Source organism: Eulemur rufifrons, chromosome 16 (genome assembly GCF_041146395.1).
Source record: "Eulemur rufifrons isolate Redbay chromosome 16, OSU_ERuf_1, whole genome shotgun sequence".
Classification (NCBI taxonomy): domain Eukaryota; kingdom Metazoa; phylum Chordata; class Mammalia; order Primates; family Lemuridae; genus Eulemur; species Eulemur rufifrons.
In genome coordinates this window covers 26,738,605-26,761,376 of record NC_090998.1, presented here as the reverse complement: position 1 = coordinate 26,761,376, position 22,772 = coordinate 26,738,605, and the positions used below count along the sequence as shown (strand labels likewise).

At 43.1% G+C, this 22,772-nt stretch overlaps 1 protein-coding gene and 1 pseudogene across 1 annotated transcript in view; one reads left to right on the top strand and one right to left on the bottom strand.

Annotated features, from left to right (window-relative positions):
• The window catches only part of TMTC1 (transmembrane O-mannosyltransferase targeting cadherins 1), a 253,695-nt gene that overhangs the window by 174,928 nt on the left and 55,995 nt on the right, over positions 1-22,772 (top strand). Inside the window, exon 10 of the mRNA XM_069490420.1 lies at positions 10,014-10,181. Coding sequence (XP_069346521.1) covers positions 10,014-10,181 — 168 coding nt within the window. The remainder of the gene's footprint in view (positions 1-10,013; positions 10,182-22,772) is intronic.
• Positions 11,891-13,145, bottom strand: LOC138396711 (CDK-activating kinase assembly factor MAT1 pseudogene; annotated as a pseudogene).

Sequence of the window (22,772 nt, the reverse complement as noted above, 5' to 3'; positions counted from 1 at the left end):
AGCAGTACAGACCGCTTACTAAGAGAGGTTGCGGTCCACAAGAACAGGATAGACGTCTGCCGTCCACACAAAGTCTTAGTGAGACCTGGGAACTGGGCTGGAGCCCAGCGTCTAAGCAGGGGCTGGGGGCCAGGGGTAGACTGCCCGGAAGTGTGAGTGGTGCTGAGTCTTTTGCCTTAGGCCGTGACTGATGAGGATGAGACAAGGTTGAGCCCTAAGTAACAAGTCACTCTAGAGTTTGTGGGAGCGAAGGCACAAAAATACTAGAAATCCCTGGAACCAGGCAGAGCCAGATATTCAGTCTCTTTGCCTTTGGGCTTCATTCTTTGTTTGAGATTCTCATAGTACAATACAGTAGAGAGGCGGGAAATGTGGGCTGGCCAGTGAGCCATTCAGTGGAAAACCCAGGAAGTAGTTGATGTGCAGTTTTCAGTTACAAGGTCAGTTCACCAGCGCTCTGAGAATGCATGTGTGTGCGTACAAGTAGACGTATGTGTTGGCTGAATGACCCAAGTCCACTCAATTATTCTTCAGTTGCAGCCATGAGTCCATTTTTATGCATTTTATAGTGGTCATCTTAAAGCAAGGCTCTCTTTTTATGACAAGAGATAGAAGGGAAAGGAGAAACGCCGGGCACTGTTGCACTGGGCAACAGTGACGCGAGGTCACCACAGAATCTGAAGAGAAAAGCGAAATAAAGCTTCATGATACCATTGGAGGGAAATCATTGGGGAAACCCAGAATGTGGGTAATGAAAAGAAGGAAAGAAGTCTTTTTACCTCACAGAAGTAGTCTAGCGCTTTTCAATATGGTGTCTTCCATGTTACTCGCCATATATTAAAAGAAAGCTGAGTCTGTCAGTCTTTCCCCTTTCCTCTCTCACTCTGCTCCTCCCCACGTCTCCAGTCCTCAGTGGACAAAGCCCCAGTGTCAAGCAGTCAGACTTTCTGCTGGTTTATTAACCTATACACAGGGTAAAAGTCGATTGAAGTCCTACTTCAGGATACCATGGGATGAAAATGGGAAGGTTTTGACTGGAATGTGTTGGTGCCCTTTGCTTTCGCTGTGCCAGCGTGAACTGCTCCCTCCAGCCCTTTGAGACCTGCACTCAGAAGACGCCGGTAGATCTAAGAGCTAGACCTGTCCTGTGAGGGCTGCTCACCAGCGCAGTGCTCAGGAAGGGAGGGACCTAGGACCGCACCAGACGGGTGGTCCTTCCCCAGGGCATCACAGGGCGAGTGCTGTGGGAGGGGCCAGACCAGGATGGGAAGCAGGAGGGCTTTGCTGAGGGCCGCATCTGCGTGTGGTACAGAGTTAGAGATTGTACATCACGGACAAACATAACATTAGAACAGAGGCAGTGGTCAGAATGCAGTGAGCAGAGAGGAGGTCAGGGTGCTTGTGGGCTGAAGATCAATTGGCCAATCCGTTCTATTTGATCAAGTTGTGCTTGGCCCAGGGCACAAGATGCAGATAAGTTTGAATAGTCATTTACTGCACCGGAATCATGACCTTAATGTTACAGAACCTGTTAGTTGTAAAAGATGAATGTTTATGTCTGTTAACCTCTAAATGGTGGGCAGCAAATGTTTTGAAAACCAGGATTTGAGAGTAAACTTTAGATTCAGATGACACTGAATAAGATAATATACATGGAAAATATTATAGGCTATACCAGGTAATTGAAAGTCATTAATTCAATCTACCCTGTAGATGTGGAGACTGGGCAAATCAAAATCAAAGGAAGTCAAGGCAGCATACATTCAGGCCTCTCCTTTCCTCTCCCCTTTCTTCCTCCTCCTTTGGTTCTACCAACCTCTTCATTTCTTTTCCAACCTCATGTGCTCAAAAGTGAACGGTTCAAAATCGAACTCCAAAGTGAACACCCCTAGCGTAGCAGATTAGTGTTCTGAAACACCATATTGAAGGGGACTGAAAATGTGCCTCTGTGGGTGGAAGAGAGTGACTCAAATGTAGACGTCACACACCCAGTGTCCTACACAATGGGCTGTGACTTTGCCTGGAGGATGTGAGTGTTGCCATTTTAGCCTCTCTTCCAGAAAGATCCCTTGTTGTTGTGGGTAAATTTCTTTCTTTCTTTTTCTCTTGGATTTGGCACAGAGGAATATTTCTCAAAGTATGACTTCTTATGCACATTTTAGTAATCTTAACAAATCCTCCTTACTCTTTTGGAAATCTTTGTCTTGCTCTTTTGAGGGTTGGGACCACCATTGTGTATGTCTGTGTTTCCTCATAGTACCCAGCGCACTAGACGTTGGTTTGAGATAGTATTGCAGGGGGTTAAAGAACGATGAACACATGACAAAGGCATATGCCTATGTAGTCAGGTCTGTGCCAACTCAGGGGAGTAGAGGAGAGGACAGCAATAAATAGTGAATTGCCCGTTATGCCTCTGCTTTCAGAGTAAAGATGCTGGACTCTAGAACATAGTGGTTTGTGGAAGAAGTGATAGAGCTCAGGTCCTGAAGATGAGTAGCATGCTGTAGGAGGGTAGAGAAGGTGGTTTCTAATTTTTTAGAAGTAGCTTCAGAATTACTTGGTTTTGGCAAAAAGCCTTTCAGGCCTACATGGCAAAGTTAGTTGAGACAGCTCAACCAGGGGGGAGGAAAGAAAGCCAGGCCTGGAGTGAAGGTACCTACAAGGGACAACAGCCAGCCCTGAATACGGACAGTGCTCCTGGTGATGAGTAGTCTTGAGTTTTATTACCTTCAGGCCTAGCATAGATTGATTGATTTTTAAGTTCATCTTTGTTTCTGTGTTAGTTTCTGATGCCTTCAACTGCAATGGTTTCACAACATACATGGAGCAGCCCCTCTTAAGGCTAGCTGCTTAGGGTGCAAAAATGAATCAAATGTTACTCTATCCTTAAACAATCTGCCTGAATTTCCAAACAGTTCATGCTCTGTTTCTTAATAGGGTTAAATATAAAAGCTTCCTCATTGTGTGTTAATTCACCAAGGAGATTATACTTTGCATTATCTTCACTTTCACAAAGATACACATTGCAGAGTAGAGAGAGATTTGAAATGGGTGCTGCGGTCCCCAGCCCCGGAGCTCCAGCGCAGTACTGGTCCATGGGAGCTCTGCACCACCTCCTCCCCAGCCACGACACCCACCCCCCTCGGTCTGTGGAAAATTGTCTTCCGTGAAACTGGTCCCTGGTGCCAAAAAGATTGGGGACTGCTGGTGTAAGGGAAAATTTGCTTAAGTGCTCGTTCGGGTCCCAGGTGTATGAATGAACGCTAACATAAATACATGGCTACAATATTTCACATACTACCAGTGTATCTTGTTATATTTTATGCATTATTTGTTCTATAAAAATGATGTGTGAATCAACTCTTCTTGAAGCAAATAATATTTACAAGTAAGTTTACTCTTTAAAAAAACTTACAATTGTCCTATAAATTAGATATTTTAGGTCAATCTGGACTTTGATAGACTGAGTTTGCTTGAGGCATGTTTACAGATCTAATCTCATATTTTATTACTGTGTAGCTAATAGAGTAGTGCATGAAAAACATACACGAACACATGTTGTGAACACAAAAACAGGACATTTGAGAGCACTAATGCCTTGAACTTCGCCTTTAGTTCACAGAACATGTTCATACATGTTATTTCATTTATTCCACACAACAACCCTTTGATGTAGATGTGGCAGGTAATATTAAGTCCTTGTAATGCAAACAATGAAGATTCCATGAGCAACTGTCCTGTGGCCACAGAACAGAGAAGAGCAGAGAAGACTTCAGCTATTTTGACCTAGTTCCAGACTCTTTATTCCCCAATGAATTTTCCTTTTTCTCTCCATGAACCTCTAAACATAAAATCTACACTGGAACACTTGTGTTCCACTGAACCCAGTAGCATCCTAGGGGCCTTAGTAAATGGCTATATTTACAGTAATCTGCTGTGGAGATATCAGTTTCTGCCCAGAATACATACAAACTTTACACATTTCCTGCCTCATACTCTGTTTAGCAGAAAATAATGACCTAACAATACGATTATTATAACGTAATAATTTAATGTTATCATGTATTATTTTGTGTGTGTCAGGCGTAGTGCGCAGCATACAATTGTTATTTCCTTTCACAAAATAAGGAAATTAAGAACTAGAGAAAGTAATAATTTGTCCAAGATCAAACAACAGCAAGTGTCAGGACTAAGATGCAAACCAGCAGCTTTTCTGATGCCAGAGCCCTGCATTATTGGCCACTAGATGTTTCATAAATTTTGGAGATGGGAGGTGAACTATGAGGTTGAGAGGAAGCATCTCATCTTTAAAGAGGATAAACAGAATTAGATAGTTTGTCAGAAGGTGAGAGCAATGGCACTTTTCTCCCAGTCGTGCCATGGACATGCTAGAAAAGAACAGAAGTTTATCTCATGGAATGAATCTCTTTATACCTACCCTGAGATCATAGCACCTAGCTTGGGGGTTAGGGAAATACACAGAAATGCTTTGGGGAATTCTTTTCTTGGAATATGAATAAACTCTCATTTCCAAATACATTTGTTCTTCTGGAAAATTTCCCTATCCGTCTAATGTTCTTTGAGACGAAGAAAGAACTGGGGGGAGAAATAGCGACAGTAATGAGTCTTGGATCACAGAAGCTGACAGCTTCCTGGTGAACTCTCATCTGTGGGGTCACCCATTGCCTTGCTGGTACTTCCCGAGTTGCAGCATCAAACACCTATTCTCAGCTCAGTATTCTAGAGCTTTATCATTTCAACATTTCAAGTCAACATCCGTGGGACTGGAATAAGATCTTACCATCAGATAATTTGCCAGGTGGGGATTCAACAGATTAGAATGAAGTTAATAGGTTTCACTTAAACTCTCTAAAATTGGGAATTCTGGCTGGGCATTGTGGCTCATGCCTGTAATCCCAGCACTTTGGGAGGCCCAAGTGGGAGGGTTGCTTGAGGTCAGGAATTTAAGACCAGCCTGGGCAACACAGCAAGACCCCTGTCTCTACACTCTACAAAATATTTACTGTAGTCCCAGCTACTTGGGAGGGTGAGGCAGGGGGATCACTTGAGTCCAATAGTTCCAGGCTGCAGTGAGCTATGATTGCACCACTGCACTCCAGCCTGGACTACAAGAGCAACGGCCCCCTCTCTAAAAAAAATAATAAATAAATAAAATTGGGAATTCTTTAAAGGAATAAAATGGTAAGATTGTGTCTGTCTTGTATTATTGTTATTTGTAGATACTTTCAGTGGGTTATTTGGCTTGTGGACCAATTGAAAGGTAGAATTTCAGTACTCTTTGTACTGAAGATAGAAACAAGATATTCTTTGTTGCATATAATTAAACAGAATCTGCAGCTATAGCAAACATCATAAAATCCTTAGGCCAGAAGTAGAAAGTAGACATCTTTTCAGGTTGCTATAAATGTGAATGGCAAGTGTTGTTCTTTTATCACTTAAAAGCTTCTGGGCAAGTTTCAGGAATGTAACACTTGTACTATTACACAATGATTAGTGGCTAACAAAGTTCTCAAAACAACAGATTTAAACATTTGTTATTCTAATGTGAAAGGACAAACATTGTTGGTTTGCATTTCCTGTTAAATTCTCTTTGAAGCATTTAGTTATTTAAGCACACTGCATGCTGAGCAGCTTGTCTATAAAATCAGGATGCAAGTGGGAGATCCCATCAGCCTGTGAATGAGCGATGGGGTCTGCGTGTGAGGAATTCGCTCCCTAATTGGAGGCAGCAGTGATGTTTCTCACACGTGCTTTGAAAAATGCATCTTGGTACTGAGCTAAACCATGCATTTGGGAGCCCGAGTTTGGCTTTAGGTTTTCCAGGTTATGATTTTGGGAAGCGTCAGTGGTTTGCATTGGCTCCTCCGTGCCTCATGTGAGGGTGTCTGGTCAGCAGCCCGGCGGCGTCTCCTTTACCATACTAACCAGGGCAAGCCGGACTCTGCTTTCATCTCCCTGGAGACCAGAGGAGCCTGTAGTTTCGCATTTGCTTGATTTCCCACTTGCAAAACGAGGCCTTGTCCTGCCCCTAGCCATGGGGAGAGAGCGCATTTCTCTCCCCTGCTGCTGAGATTTGCATTCGAGCAGATGTTGAAACTTTATGAAGTTTCATAAAGGAGAAGCGTCTTGATCCCTGTGATACGTGTGTCAGATTTTTAAGAATGTGATACTCTCTAAGAAGTTTGCAAACCTAAGTAGAGATTATTTTATATGACTTAACATTGCTTTAAACCATATGTCAATACAAGGACTTTTGGAGAAAAATGTTCATGTTGCTTGATACAGATGCCCGTGCTGATTGAAAAGAAATGTGTTCTCCTTCATTTTGGTTAGAACAGGGGTCTACAAACTATGTATGCCCGTGAGCCAAATCTAGCCTACTACCTGTTTTTATGAATAAATTTTATTGGCACACAGCCATGCCCACGCATTTACGTGGTGTGGATGGCTGCTTTCCTGGTACGCATTCCGAGTTGAGTGGTAATGACAAAGATTTCATGGCTTGAGAAGCCTGAGATATTTACTGTCTGGCCCTTTACAGAAATAGCTTGCTGACCCGTAGATTATAGCGTAGTGTTAGGGCAATGAGTCTTCAGATCTGACTGTATTGTTAGTTTGGGGGGCTGTGGGAAAGTTATTCCTCTAAGCTTTAGTTTCCTCATTTATGAAATGGAGGACACTTTGGATTACAATTTTAAATTAGATAATATATTTAAAGCCAGTACTGTCCTTGCCCCAGGCCCTACAAATATTGTGGAGAGATCCATGTAAAGCACTGAGAACCGTGCCTGGCACATAGCAAGTGCTCAGTAAACATACAAACACATAAAGTAGTGAATTTTTTTTGTTTTTAGCTTAATTATTCTTGTCTCCTGTCACTTTGTGGCCACCGCTCTGGAGCTGTTGGAATCCCAGTGTTTTCCTACCCACTGTTCTGCCAGATGGTAGCTCTGTCTCCTACAAGAAGGCAATAAATGACTACTGAGATTTCATGAATGGAGTAGTTGGGAAGAGAGTAGGTGACGCTGTGCGATAAGGGGTGAGGAACGCCAGAATCAGCCAGTCGAGTCCAAACCCCTGCGGCAGGACGGCATGTGGAATGTAGGCTCTGGAACCTGAAATTCCTGAGTTTCTCTTTGCTCTACTCTTGACTGAATGTATAACCTAATTCAGCAAGTCTGTTTACCTTTCTCTTCGTGGGTTAAACATTAATAATGGCAACCCATAGTGTTGTGAGGATGGACTGCGATCAAATATAGAAAATGCCACAGAGGATGGGCTGCATAAATGTTAGCTCTTGGCAGTGTTGCTGTGTGTGGGTAGCAGTGGGAAGAGACCTGGCGTTGGAGGTGTGGGTATCTGCGTGGTATGTTCCCCATGCGTTTCAGGTCTTTGCTCAAATGTCAGTGAAGACTTCCCTGACCACCCATATTAAAATCTCAACCTTTTCCCCTTCTTGATTTTTCTCCATGTAACATATCACTGTGTACATGCCCTGTGTTTTATTTACTTGTTTAGTAGCTATTTTCCCCACTCACGTGAGTTCCACAAGGATAAGGATTATTGTCTGCTTTGCTCACTGATATGTTCTTGATGTCTATACTAGTTTTAGGTACATAGTAGATGTTTGTTAAATATCTGGTGATATGAAAGAATGGAGCCCAGAGGGCCTTCATATGGCCCTAGAAGGTCCCTGCTCAGTTTGAGTTGGGATCAGCTAGGGCTAGGAACAGGTAGCAAAATAGCCTCATGAACTTGAGCAGCTATTGTGGTTAGACACAGTAATGACATTAGCAAGGGCAGTTGTGCAGTGTTAAAGATTTGGCTGAGTGTGTGCCTGTAATCCCAGCACTTTGGGAGGCTGAGGTGGTAGGATCGCTTGAGCTCAGGAGTTTGAGACCAGCCTGTGCAACATAGCAAGACCTTGTCTCTATAAAAAAATTTAAAAATTAGCTGGGTGTAGTGGTGCGTGCTTATAGTCCCAGCTACTCGGGAGGCTGAGTCAGGAGTCCGCTTGAGCCCAGGAGTGTGGCTTGAGTCCAGGAGTTTTGAGGATGTAGTGAGCTATGATGATGCCACTGCCCTCTAGCCTGGGCAACAGAGTGAGACCCTGTCTCAAAAAACAAACAAACAAACAAAAGTTTGTAGAAAAACTTTGTACCTGTAAGGTTGAACAGGGAAGTTGTAGAAATGGGAAGAGGTTTTGTGGGTTTTTTTTTTTTTTTTTGCACCAGGGACTGTGTTCTGGCATGGGCAAGGCTTCTGCATTGTCGCTATGGCAATTGGATCCAGTGCTCATGGTGGGGGCATGGAGCACATGGGCCTCTTTAGCTCAGATCATCATCCCCAGTGGTAAGAAGGGTGGTGACTTTCTTTGGCCAAATAGCGAACCCTAAACCATTAGGCAGCTGGACCAACCGACTTACGGGACTCAAAGTGAGGAGTAGGCACTCCAGCTTGGTTCCCAGGGGCTCAAAGTCAGAAACCTCAAACGTTTCTCTGTTCTTGATACACAGGCACAGACATTTAGAAAGGAAAACAGAAGGTGAAGAGATGCTTTTTCAAAAGAGATGTGTTTAGGAATTAGAATATTTAGTTGTTTCCTTTTACAAGACCAACCTGATTCATTAGACTGGAATTCTTGGAGGGCGAGGCCTGTGTTCTATTCCAAATTGTATTTTTAGTGCATAGAATATTGCCAGCCACATAAGACAAAGAATGAATAAAAACTGAGCAAGTCTATGGGTTATGTTTATTTTTGGCTGCTGATAATATTAGTTTCTGACTAATGTAGGATTTCCTTATACAAGCTTGCTTCATTTTTAAGATATGCTATGATAATCTGTAGTTACCATCTTTGGAGAGAAGCAGATATTGACTCAAATGCACACAGCAATAATGAATACAAACTAAAAGTTTATGTTACACTGAGCCCCGTTGGCAGGCAGGAGACATCTGTGGGTGCATAGATGATGTAAGGGACCATGTTGCACCAAGCCAAAGGCTGTTAGAGACATAATACCAATGTGCAACGTCCCACTCACGTACCATGTGAACTCTCTGTGCTTGCTGGTAAAACCGTGCTGGAGTCAGCAAGAGAATCGTTATCAGTACTGGTTGTCTATGATGAGCTCCAAGCTGTGAAGCTCAGGAGTTGGCCTGTGGGTGTGGGTAGATTTTCCAAAGCAGAAGGGCTTTGGTTGGGCCAAAACCAGAGATCAGTGCCCTGTGGTGAGCAGCATGCCTCCCGGGACCTGATAGGGAGCTCTCAGAGATTGTCCTCTCCAAAGCTGTGATGTGACTTGCTGCAGCAGAGACTCCAAATTTGGACACATGGTGTCAATGGGGTTATACAATGACAAGTGACATGGGTCAGGGGACCCCTTCAGGACCCAAGAACATGCATGTGGGACTTCTCAGGGTGCCAGAGCTGCTGAAATCCAGGACACTTTGAGCCTGCAAGATGAACCTCTGATTCTCCACACTAATACCAAAGAACTAGCACACATGGTAGTGCAACGCTTTAGAGAATGGACAAGTTAATTATGTCTAAAACAGGGAAGTGCATATTTGTTTCTCTAGCACAGGACAAGCTTTCTTTAAAAGTTACGGCCAGGTACGGTGGCTCATGCCTGTAATCCTGGCACTTTGGGAGGCCAAGACGGGACGATTGCTTGAGTTCAGGAGTTGGAGACCAGCCTGAGCCAGAGCAAGACCCTGTCTCTACAAAAAAAATAGAAAAATTAGCAGAGCATAGTGGTACACACCTGTAGTCCCAGCTACTCAGGAGGCTGAGGCAGGAGGATCACTTGAGTCCAGGAGTTTGAGGTTGCTGTGAGCTATGATGACACCATTGCACTCTAGCCCAAGTGACAGAGTGAGACCCTGTCTCAAAAAATAAAAAAAAGGAAAGTTAGTTACATAGGATGTGATGCTCAGGGGGAATTCATTGCACTCTCGAAGTAACTCTGTTCTTCCCACCTGTTTTCCAGCATGGGCTACTGCATCCTTTTTGTGCACGGATTGAGCAAGCTCTGCACTTGGCTAAATCGATGTGGAGCCACCACCCTCATTGTGTCCACTGTGCTGCTGCTGTTGCTTTTCTCTTGGAAAACTGTGAAACAGAATGAAATTTGGCTGTCAAGAGAGTCCCTATTCAGGTATGATTAGATAGATTAAAGTAAATCTCTTCCCATTTATTTGTTTGCTTATGTTTTATTTCCAAACCAATGAGGTAACATGGGTCTGGCAGTATTTATTAATCCAGAAAATCATCTTTAGTAAAATTTTAAGTGGAAGATATAATTTTATTTTGGGTTTTGACTTTAGATTTTTAAAATGATAGTATGTAAAATTTAATGTCTATCCTAGAAACAAACATAAAAAAAATTTAATGTGAGCCCATTTTACGGGAATTTATGAAAATAATCCTCCTGGGAAGGTTTTTGGGTCTCTGAATTCAGCTGGAAACAGTGTTAATGATGAGCTGGGTTGAAACTGAGCTTTACAAGATGAAACCGATAAGCCTAATTTCTATTGTTCAGTCAAGTGAGTGGGAAAGGTGAGCACACAGCAAGAAGGAAGAGACATGCAGTACGTTTCTTTTCAATATTCCAGCATGTTAAGCTGTGATCTGTGATCTAGTTGCTTTATTTTGAACATTAACTTGGCACGAGGAAATGAAAGACTTTTTAAATCTCCTGGTAGGTTTTTCTGTGGTATAGAAGCTGCTTCTGACTATAACATCAGTTTATGATCCTAAACTTGTCATTAAGTACACACATTCTTTGGGGCTGCTGCTCATGATGCCGTGTTTCTTGAGCTCAGTCTGTCTCACTAATGACATCGTCCTGGGGACCTTCCCCTGGGCTTTTTGAGGCACTGCCACACCTGACACCCCCACGGTATTGTCCCCGTCTCCCAGGGCTCTCTGCCTCTTCCAGGTTCTGTCCTCACTTACAACCCAATCGGCCAATTCAGTCAACATGGTTTTGACTTGGTTCCCTGCCCAGCTGGTACCCAGCACTTACTCTTTGGGGGCAAACAACTGAAACAGAGTGGAATCACTTGAGAAAAAGGGAAAGCGTTGGAAGAGTGTAGGAAGGCACACAGAATTGAAGGGAGGTGAAGAACCTGCGTACAACAGGCAGGAAATAGGTATCTGGAGAGTCTGTCTTGAGCACCTTCTCGGGAACAAATGGATGAACATACACCGCTTTTTTTGTTTCTTCACATCAGAGTCCTAGGAAGATAAAGCCCTGTGGCTGAGCTTGGGCTTAGGTCACGTGTCTGCCCCTTGCCCCTCCCAGGGCACCGAGGTGCCTGGTCTGGCCAGGAAGCCTCTGACCTCCATGGAGGGAGGTAAGGCCGGCGGAGCACCTGGGGGTTCCACATGGACAGGCAAGAGGGAACTTCCCAGCAGGAAATCCAAGTACCGTAAGAAGGAAGAACGCACTGTGGGCTGCCAAAAATAAATGAATGCGTGAATGAATGAACAAATCAGTAAGACGAATGTTCCCTGCACTCTTCTACTATTTCATATTATTTTTTAAATATAAAGTTTAGATTTATGTTCAAAAAGATTTTATAAGTCTGTTAACCTTAAACATATATAGGTGAATTATTTATTCATCTCTTCCATCCGATGAACCTTACATCATCAATCTCTCTCAGAAAAATATAACTAAAAAATCTTCTTCACACATATATATCTCCTGTATTACTCAGCTTAGCTCTGAAACTCTCTCTTTAGAGATACTTTAACACAGCTGCTAGTGGTGGTACGGTGTTGTGCAGCTGCACATGGCTGTAATTTTACAAGTCTGCTTGACATTTGCTAGCTCCCTAGTTCAGCTCCAAGGTTCAAATCTTATAAACAGAGGAAAAAAAAAGGTGAACTGGGCTGCCAGAAAAGCCCACTGAATGCATCCTATAGCTCTGTGCCAAGCAAGCGAAGTACAGCCTCCAGCAAAGTCCTGTGGAGAGGCAGCCCTGACATGGGTTAAATACCCAAGTCTTCCTCGCATCTCAGACTCAGGAACTTACGGTCCAGTGTCTCTGTTTGCAGCGGTTGTTATTCATACAGAACTTATTGAAGCTTGTGAATAGATGCTAATGAAATATGTTGACCCATTTTGATGCCTGTGGAGGACGTCACCGGTTTTATAGTGGGTTTCTCAAATTGCATTTCTAATTGGGTAGATGCATCTTTATGCTGAGCCAAAAGCAGAGCAACCCGGAGATCAGAACTCTCTGGTTCATCTAAAAAAAGCCTGCTTATTCTTTCCCTTTAGAATCTGCTGCTGTTGTTCTTCTTTGAATATAAATAGTCTTCTTTGTTCATTTTTCCTGTCGTTCTTTTCTTTTTGTGTGTTAGACAGGGTCTTGCTCTGTCACCTAGGCTGCAGTGCAGTGGCACATGATCACAGCTCACTATGGCCTCCAACTCCCAGGCTCGAGCGATCCTCCCGCCTCAGCCCCCCAAGTAGCTGAGATTATAGGCATGTGCCACCATGCCCAGCTAATTTTTTCATATTTTGTAGACTACAGAGATGGGGTCTTGCTGTGTTGCCCAAGCTGATCTCAAACTCCTGGCCTCAAGTGATCCTCCCACTGTAGCCTCCCAAAGCGGTGGGATTACAGGCATGAGCCACCGTGCCCAGCCTCTGTCATTCCACTTCTGAAGCTTCTTCCAATTCTTCCTGTTCCCAAGTCAGCTTGAACTTATTTTTCTGGATAACATCTTTGTTTTCCTTTTTGTATATCTCTGTTTTCTTTTTGATGTTGTCCATGTCCACATTGTTGGTCAAGTTGAAAACAGTTTCTTCCACTTCTTTCAGGAAATCGTTATATTCTCTTAGACTAGAAAAGTCTTCTTCCCTCTTATTGTAGATCTTTAGCACTTTTTTCCGAATCTCAACCTCCCTGTCAACAGTGGGATCTGCAAAGAGTCGTCGTACCCTAAGGTTGCCCTTTCCAAGTGGAGTGTTGCACTCAGGATAGTTGCCAGTTCCTCTCACAAACAGTAAAGCCACACAACTTTCAGACAGAGTGTCCACACACAGCTTCAAGAAGGGGTCCCAATATTTGGTGGTCAAACGCGGGGGGCAGCCTTGATCATCCATGGTGCCTTCTCTCCTGCCGACATTCCCCGACACCTGCTTCAGCCACAGCTACCCTCAGACTGGACTCCACTATTTTAAAATGTTGTGTCTGATTTTACTACTTGGCAATTTAATTTTTAAAAATAGAAAACAAAAAAAAATCAGATTGGCATGCATGCCCTATTATTTTGTTTATTTATTATTACTGTATCATTGTCGTTATTGTCACGATCATTATTTCAATGTATACTGAAGGAGAAACTGTTGCAGTGTGGAGTTCTTTCTGTGGATTTTTTTATGAACTGTTTCCCACACACATCTGCAAAATTACTCTTGAGCATCACACTCTGCTCAGTCTCTGTCCTACCCTTCTACATTAAACTCACTTCTCACAGACCACAGTGGGCTCGTTCCCTCCTACTGCCCCATGCTAAGGTCCCTTTGTAAACACAGGGGTGTTAAAGTTCAGTAATATCACTTCCTCCTAGTCTCTGTTGGTTTAAATTTTTTTTTCCTTTCACTTTCAGCAGTCAGTGTTTTTATGAGAAACTTTAAAACAATTCTACCCTGTGTTAAACCCTTTGCCTGAATGAAGGCACTAACAGTGGTTGTATTTTCTAATAGTGTTTACTGCTTCATCAGAGCAACTTCTGGGGATGGATTTTGGCAGACAGCAGTTTATGCAGTTTATTTCAAAGATAACAAGTTAGTGCTCAGACCCTCTATAGCTGATGCCAGCAATTTAAAAAAAGAAAAGGCGGGGGAGGAGGGTTCATTGACCTTATATCCAAAAACTTCTGTATTTTTAGATGGAAGTATGTAGTAAGTGAACAGTTGAGTTGATTTCTAAAACACAACCATTCCGCATATATGATTAACAAGATTTTGTGCCTGGAGAGGCATTTGGTGGTCAAATGGAACTTTATGCAATGTACAAATCAAAGCTATTGATCTTTTTTTTAGAAATCCTTTCCTATTGTCATTTATCTTTGTTCTGAGAAAAATTTAAGAATCTGAGACTTTAAGACTGTTCTTTTTCCTTTAAGGCCAGACGTTTGCATGAATGCATCTATGCTGAGTAATGTTCAGTCAAACATTACTGAGAATCTATGAGGCAGAGCAGTGTTAGTGGTTGAATGCAGGGTCTGGAGTTAGGTTCTCTGGCTTTGCTTCAAGTTTTGTCATTTAATAGCTGTGTGATCTTAGGCAAGTTACTTAACCACTCTGTGTCTTAGTTTCTTCATTTTAACATTTAGAATGATAGTGCTTCCGGATGTTAGTGTAAGAATAAAGTACTTTGTAAAAGATACATAGGACAGGATCTAGCACATGGGAAACACTGTGTAAGGTTTTCAAATTATTACTATGCACTGTGTTCCAGGATGAGAGAGAAAGAATGTTTGTAGAGGAGCTGCAACTCTGCATGGGAGCCAGACGCATGAACATGTTTCAATATAGTGCAGCATTAGACACAGAACACGGTATAAGTACAGGTAGGTGGGTAGGTGACTAAGACCAACACAGACCTTCAAGGATCATTCTCTTGTAGGTCTGAGCTGAGTATTAAAGGATGAGCAAAACCTAAATTATCCATAATGGCCAAAACCAAGAGCTGGCTGAATTGAGTAAGAAAAAATTGTAATAGTTCTAGAGACAGTGATGTCCTTGGCAGAGGCCTTGCTTCTGTTTTTTCCTGTGTTCCAGACAATAAACCCATCGACCATCCCTAGGACTAATGGCCTCATGAAGGCCTCTCGAATTACATGGGGTGGTTTTGCTTGGCAACACTGTCCGCGATCTTACAGAATCTCTTAAGACAGACCTTCCTATGAGAGAAGATGCACATTTTGGTCAAGCTCCTGCCTGTCCAGCTGAGGCCTCGTCTCACACAGAAGATCCTACTGTGTGATGTATTTGTTCTGTTAGCAAGAGCCTTACACAGAGAAAGCACAAGAACCCAGCACTTGTGTCTTATCAGAGGCCTGGAGAGAGTATGTTGTCCAAGCTGAAATAGCCATTCGGAGGAGCCAGGATTTGAACCCAAATCTGGTGGTAAAAGTCAAAGGATACCTAAACTTTGCCATGCCTATTTTTTTACTTTGTTTTCTAGCCTAAGCTAGGTCAAGTAGAGAGAGAGAGAGAGAGAGAGAGAGGAGAGATTCATAATCATAGATGCAAGGTATATTTTCTTTAATTTTTGTAACAAGAAACTGTTCTATGTCCCAATCTGGGAAGAGGATAACTGTATAGCTCCAGTTGGGCCCAGTAACAGCCCAGAACTTTAATTTTGTTTGGAGTAAATAATATCATAATCACCTGATTTGATTAAATTAAACCCCCTTTCCCCTCCCAATCTTCAAAACACATGGAAAGACAGAGACAAACATATTTTCTCTTTTGCGTCTAGCTCAGAGTCTCTCTAAATCCCATCTGTGAACTGTTTAAGTGTCCCCTGGGCCACGAATTAACCATTTACGGCCTAGATCATCTTCCTACTATGTAGGAAACATGGTTGTCTCTCCTCTCTCTGAATTGCTGAGCCAGAGAGATTAGCAGACCTCCCGGGGCAAAGAATATAAACCAGGTACTGACAAATTCTTTTGTAAAGGGCCAGAAGGCAAATATTTTAACCTCTGTGGGTCATACAATCTCTTTTGCATTTATTCAACTTTGGCTTTGTCTTTGGAAAGAGGCCAAAGATAATATATAAACATATCTGCGGTCTGTGGCCCACAGGCTATAGTTAGCTTACCAATGATACAAACTTGTGATCGTGAAGGTCTAATGTTACTGGTATCCTATGTTACTGTTTTGGTTTAGCATCACATGTTGATCCGCTTCAGGAATGATTCTGACCATTTATTGGCCTTCCTTGAAATCGCAGCTCAACTACTTACCAGGTCTGTGACCTTAGAAAAAGGTCTTAATCTCTCTGAGCTTCACTTTCCTCCTCTACAATGTGGGAAGTGCAGTAATACTACCTATTTGATAGGTTATTGAAAGGACTTCAGGAGATGAGCCATGGAAGTGGGTGCTAAGCCCAGCATTTGATTTAAAATGAGCATTCCATAGGTACTGGCCTTCCTATGTGTGGCATTATGAAACCTCAGGCCAAAACAGGGTTCAAAGTTGAGGAGAGCCACAAACTCTTCTTGCTTTCCTTTCCTGTTAACCTCTGGCTGAATACTACAGATTTTTCAAAAATGTTTGTTTTCTAACTAGGAATTTGGGGATGGTTCGCCTCACTTATTGTCCAGTGATGCCAACAAAACAAATTGATGTTGTAAAAACCTGGAGATACCCCTGATTGTGGTGGCTTTTTTGTTATTTCTGTAACTTATCCAGTCTTCTTCAAATAAGAGGTGTGAGGGAGAAATGTCAAATGGATGAGTTTAAAATCCTAAGTTGAAAGGGAGATATTTATTTATAATTGTAATTGTTATGGATCCAGCCATATGATTTATGAATATTGTATTTCTTCGTGGAGTACATGTGGGCAAAGCTGGAAGTTTCATAAAAACAATAAGAAGTATTAAATCTGAGCATCGGGAATGCAAACTAGGAGACCAGTCCTGGAGGGTGGAGCGACCCAGCCAGTTAAGTTACAGAGAAAGTGTTGCCTTTGGCTTGTTGTTTATTTTCTTTGATTTTCACAAACTCTTCATTGTGAAATGAGAGCCTGGAAAAACACAGCAGAAAAATATCACAGAGAGAACATGAAGGTCAAAAGCAACAATGGGAAAGCAGTGTGTTCTAAGGATTTTTATTACCCCACCCACTTCTGCTTGCCTGTTAGGAACATTATTACTTCCTCTTGCCGTCATGAAACAATGCCCTGATCTCAGCAAGGACCATGTTTCCACCGGCCCAATTGTCCATTCCTTGGGTGAAATGTAAATTAGAGTCACTTGGCTAATCACGCAGAGGATAGGATCTATTTCAATAAACATGCCAGTTATATCCATGCTGTAATTGAAGTTACCTTCAAAACATCACTGTTACCATACACTATTTAGTTCTAGAAAGAAAATTCAGAACTTTTCTGGCATTAAAATGGCCTTTTCTTTCTTTTTTTTTTTTTGTTTGGTGACAGGGTCTTCCTGTGGTTGCCCAGGCTGGAGTGCAGTGGTGCTATCATAGCTAACTGTAGCCTCAAACTCCTGGGCTCAAGCGATCCTCCTGCCTCAGCCTCCCAATTAGCTGGGCCTACAGGAACGTGCCATCATGCCTGGCTATTGTTTGTTTGTTTGTTTGTTTGTTTTTGTTTCTTTTAATTTTTTGTAGAGATGGGGTCTTGCTCAGGCTGGTCTTCAAACTCCTGGCCTCAAGCAATCCTCCTGCCTGGGCCTCCCAAAGTAGAAATCTGATTTTTTAAAGCTATTATTATCACTCTGACCCAGATCCTGCCCATATGACTAAATTCACTTTGGATACCATCCATTTAAAAAATTATATTAAAATTCTAGCTATGTGCCATACATTTTATTTACTTTTTAACATGCAAATAAAAAGATTTTGTAACCATAAAGTGTATCACAAATGAAAGGTAGTGTTAGTGCTCTAGCACCCACCCCCAAATAGAACTATCTACAGGAGATACAGGAAATGCCTTTGGCTGTTGTATAAATATTATACTCTGCACTCTGACGAGCTTGGCTTTTTTCTGAATCTTGGCTCTCTCTTCTGTGAAATAAGAGGGAGAGGGAAGGAGAAATTGTCACCAGGGCTCCTTCAGGTCCTCCCATTCTGGGAGGTGAGGAAATTCTGCTGCTCTACATTACAAAGGTGACAAGTTCTCATAGGCTTGTGGAGTTTCCTTTTTGGGTACTGGATGCCTCATATCCTAAAAACAGAGAAAGGGACCCCTTTCTAGTGCCCAGGGAGCATGGGTATTTTCATTTGTCTGCAGCAAGTTAGCAGGTTTTTTGTTTTTTTATTTTTTGAGACAGAGTCTTGCTTTGTTGCCCGGGCTAGAGTGAGTACCGTGGCATCAGCCTAGCTCACAGCAACTTCAAACTCCTGGGCTCAAGCGATCCTCCTGCCTCAGCCTCCCGAGTAGCTGGGACTGCAGGTGTGCACCACCACGCCAGGATGATGGAGCAGGTTTTGTTCAGAGACCAGGGCAAGTGTAGATGCTGCCTTCCCTTAGCTCCCAAGAAGCCAGTTCAAGGACTTGGAACCCTGTCATCAAGGTTTAAAGGAGGGAACACAGGAAAGCTCTTTGTAATTGGTCACATACACAGATGTTGATCTCTGTTTTTAACGAGAACTGGAATTGGGGCCCTTGACAGATTAATGCTTCACCCTTCACTAGATGGGCCTTTAAAAAAACATCTGTAGCATCTGTACATTGTTGAAGGTACATCCTTGAGGCAATCTACCAACCTTAGCTGGCGCAGACACTGGACATTTCTGGTTCTCCTTAGGTGTTCTCCAGGGAACCAGAGTTTCGTCAATACCATGTATGATATTTATTTCTACTTCTTAGAGCCAGAGCATAAAATAGAGAAAAAGAAAAAAGAAACAACTTCTTTCTTCCACTCTCTTTCTTTTTCTTCATTATCCTTTTTTATGTATAAATTTAAGGTGTACAATACGATGCCTTGATGTAAATATCCACAGTTAAATGATTACTACAGGTAAGCAATTTACCATAGCCATCACCTGCCATGGTTACCTTTTTATTATTTTTTGTAGTAAGAGCACTTAAAATCTACTCTCGCAGCAAATTTTCAGTATACAATACAATATTATTAGCTATAGTCTTCCTGCTGTACATTAGATCTCTAGACTTATTTTTCCTGCATAACTTCAGGTTTGTACCCTTGGAACTACATCGCCCCATTTCCTCCCCCTCCTTGCCCCTGGCAACCACCATTCTGCTCTCTATTTCTAGATATTCGACTTTTTAAAAAATTCCACATTTAAGTGAGATCATGCAGTATTTTTCTTTCTGTGTCTGGCTTACTTCACTTGGGATAATGTCTTCCACAATCATCCACGTTATTGCAACTGGCAGTGTCTCCTTTTTTGTTCAAGGCTAAATAATATTGTGTGTATATACCCCAATGTCTTTATCCATTCATCCTTCCACAGACACTTAGATTGTTTCCATATCTTGGCTATGTGAATAAGGGGAAAAGCTCCTTGACATTGGCTTTGGCAATGATTTTTTAGGTATCACACCAATAGAATAGGCAACAACAGCAAAAATAAATAAGTGGGACTACATCAAACTAAAAAACTTTTATTTGAAAACCATATATTCAATAAGGGGTTAATATCCAAAATAAAGAATGAAATAGCACACAATTGAATAGCAAAAAACCCCAAATAATCTGATTAAAAATGGGCAATGGACCTGAATAGACATTTTCCCAAAGAAGACATAAACATGGCCAACAGGTATGTGAAAAGGTGCTCAACATCAGTAATTGTCAGGGAAATGCATATCAAAACCATATGAGATGTCATCTCACACCTGTTAGAATGGCTCATACCAAAAAGTGAAGAGATAGCAAGCGATGGGGAGGATGTGGAGGAAGGGGAACCCTGGTGCACTGTGGGTGGGAATGTAGCATGGCACGCCCATTATGGAAACCAGTATGGAGGGGCCTCAAAAAATTAAAAACAGACTTAGTATGTGGTCCAGCATCCTTTTTCCAGGTATATACCCAAAGGAAAGGAAAGCAGTACCTTAAAGAGATACTTGCACTCCCGTATTCACTGTGTGCATTTTAAATGACTGAAGCAGCCGTGTGTAAGTTTGGGGTCTACTGCTTCTGGGTGACCTGTTTCCTTTGGCATGGTCTCTAGCTGCACAGGCTGCCCTCAGATCTCTCCTCTGGAGAGGTCCTCGAATACCCAGGTAGTGCGTCGAAAGTGGGGCAGTGTTTGCTAGGTCCTAACGGGCTGTTACTTCAATAAAAGTTCAACGAAAGTTACACGGCCCTGACATATTTCCCCAACAGGCTTTAACACTTTGTATGGAATTCTCCCATTTATCTGACTTTTAATTAAAAATTAAATGTAACGCCTGTAATCCTAGCACTCTGGGAGGCCGAGGTGGGCGGATCGTTTGAGCTCAGGAGTTCGAGACCAGCCTGAGCAAGAGCGAGACCCCATCTCTACTAAAAAAATAGAAAGAAATTATATGGACAGCTAAAAATATATAGAGAAAAAATTAGCCGGGCATGGTGGCACATGCCTGTAGTCCCAGCTACTCGGGAGGCTGAGACAGGAGGATCCCTTGAGCTCAGGAGTTTGAGGTTGCTGTGAGCTAGGCTGACGCCACGGCACTCACTCTAGCCTGGGCAACAGAGTGAGACTCTGTCTCAAAAAAAAAAAAAAAAAAAATTAAATGTAAATATGTTATCGGAGAGAGGTAGTGCAATAAAATACAACTGCCCAGAAACTAGGTTCTCATCTTGAAGTTCTTCCTCTCTCTTATCAACTAACTCTCCACCTCCCTCATTTAATCAAAATAAGTTCCAGGAGTTTTCTTTCCAAGTAGCCCTCAGACCCATCTGTCTATTCTTCATCATTCCTCCCACCCCTTCCCTTCAGGAGAGCGAACAGAAACTCCAGAACCAGACTTTTTGGGTCTTAATCTCGTCCCTGCCACTTGCCAGCTATATGACCCTGTGCAGGTTAAGGTTGCAAAGCAGCTACCGATGACGAACTGGTCCCTTCCGGCTCCCAACCCCTCCTGTGTCATCTTCAAATCTTGGGTGTTGCCCTGTAGGGGTTCCCTAGGCAGATGGCTCCAGATGTGAGGAAGAAAGCAAACCCTCTGGGCACAGCCGCTTGGTGGCATGTGGACAGTCTTGCCTGTTGCCCCTGCTGGGTGGGGATTATGCCCACCGTCACGACTGGGCTCGAGCTTTGGTGACTGATGTGGACTGAATGTTTGTGTTCCCTCAAATTCATCCGTTGAAGCTCAAACCTCCAGTTTGACTATATTTGCAGATAGGGCCTATGAAGAAGTGACAAAGGTTAAATGAGGTCCCAAGCGTGGGTCCCTAATCCAGTAGGGCTGGTGACCTTATAAGAAGAGGAGGAGACCCCAGAGCACTTTCTTCTGTCTGTCTGTCTCTCCCTCCGTCTGCCCATGCACTGAGGAAGGGCCATGTGAGGACGTAGCTAGAACACCACCACCTGCGAGCCAGGAAGAGCGCCCTCACCAGAAACCCAGTCAGCCGTAACCACGGTCTTGGACGTGCAGCCTCCTGAACTGTAAGAAATAAATGCCTGTTGTTTGGGCCCCCCATCTATGGTTTTGTTATGGCAGCCCAAGCAGACTGATACAGTGACCATTTAAGCAAGGTATTTAATGTTGCTGAACAAAGCCTCATTTCCTTATCTGTAGAATAATTATGCCTGCATTTATTTTAAAATAAAACTGGCCCAGGCTGAGTATAGGGAAATGTTCATGTCCAATAAAACTCTTTAATAGGGAGGCCAGTCTACAGTCATCCTTCTTGTAATGATTTATTTTTTTAGACAGTCTCTCTCTTTTTTTTTTTTTTTTTTTTTGAGAAAAAAAAGGCTATAAGTGAATGAAGGAAAGAGGGAAAGAAAACAATCAACTGAACATGCAGGGCTGTTCTCCTAGGAATCATCCATCGCTGTGTCCTGCCACCTCTGCTTCCTGGATTTCTCCTGACTCCTGCTCCTCCGTATACCCACTGCTGAAGTTCTGACCACTCTCCTCTCCTCTCCTATGTCCCACTCCTGTCCTCTCCTCCTCCCCTCCACGGTCCTCCCCGCAGTTCCCACATCGGCCCCACAAGGTCTCCACACCCCCAGTCTTCCCTCCTTCCAGTGGTTTCCACCCCACAGCCAGAACTGTCCTTCTCAAATGCTAAACTGTCAGTCTCGCTTCTCTGTTCCTGACCCAGGACGACTCCCTCTGCTCTGCAGATAAAACCCGAAGTCTCCAGTGTGACTCACGAGGCGCCTCAGGGTCTCTCCACTCTCAGCCTTAGCCTTCTGTGATTCAGCAACGCTGAATTTCTTTCAGTCTCTCACAAGCCCCAAGCTCTCATTTCTCTGGGTCCTCTGCTTAAGGCGTTCCACTGCCTCTCGCGCTAGAGGCAGATTTCATTGTTTCTTATCCTTAAAGTCTCAGCTGTGCTCGCTGCCTTCTGGAAGCCCCCTCTGATCCCCATTCTGGGATAAGAGTGCCGTGCTTCCCTGATTCCCTGCTCCCTGTTGTTACATGCCGTTCCGCCAGCAGCCGTGTCTCCTAATCGCCCACATTTCCTCACTCCCATCAGCAACGTGAGGGCAGCGACTCTGACCACCTTATACCTTCAACATCTGGCACAGTGTGTGGCACTGAAGGGGCTGTGTGTAGATTATAAACAATTGTACCAGTTACTTCAGGGAAATGCTTACAAACTGATTTTATCAAACCATCTCACTTCTGGAATATCCCTTTTTAATGCTTCTGCTTGGGTCTACGTTAACTTTTGCCGTTTCTGTTCCTGTCATTCTCTCCAGACCACATGAGGGCCAGGCATGTGACAATGATCTCAAATAAGGTCAACTTGACAACCCACCATTACTGAGTAATTCAGGACCTTTCTGGGTCGCTGTGCACACTCCTAGGTCTGGAATGTGTTTTCCTTCCAACACGGTCCCCCT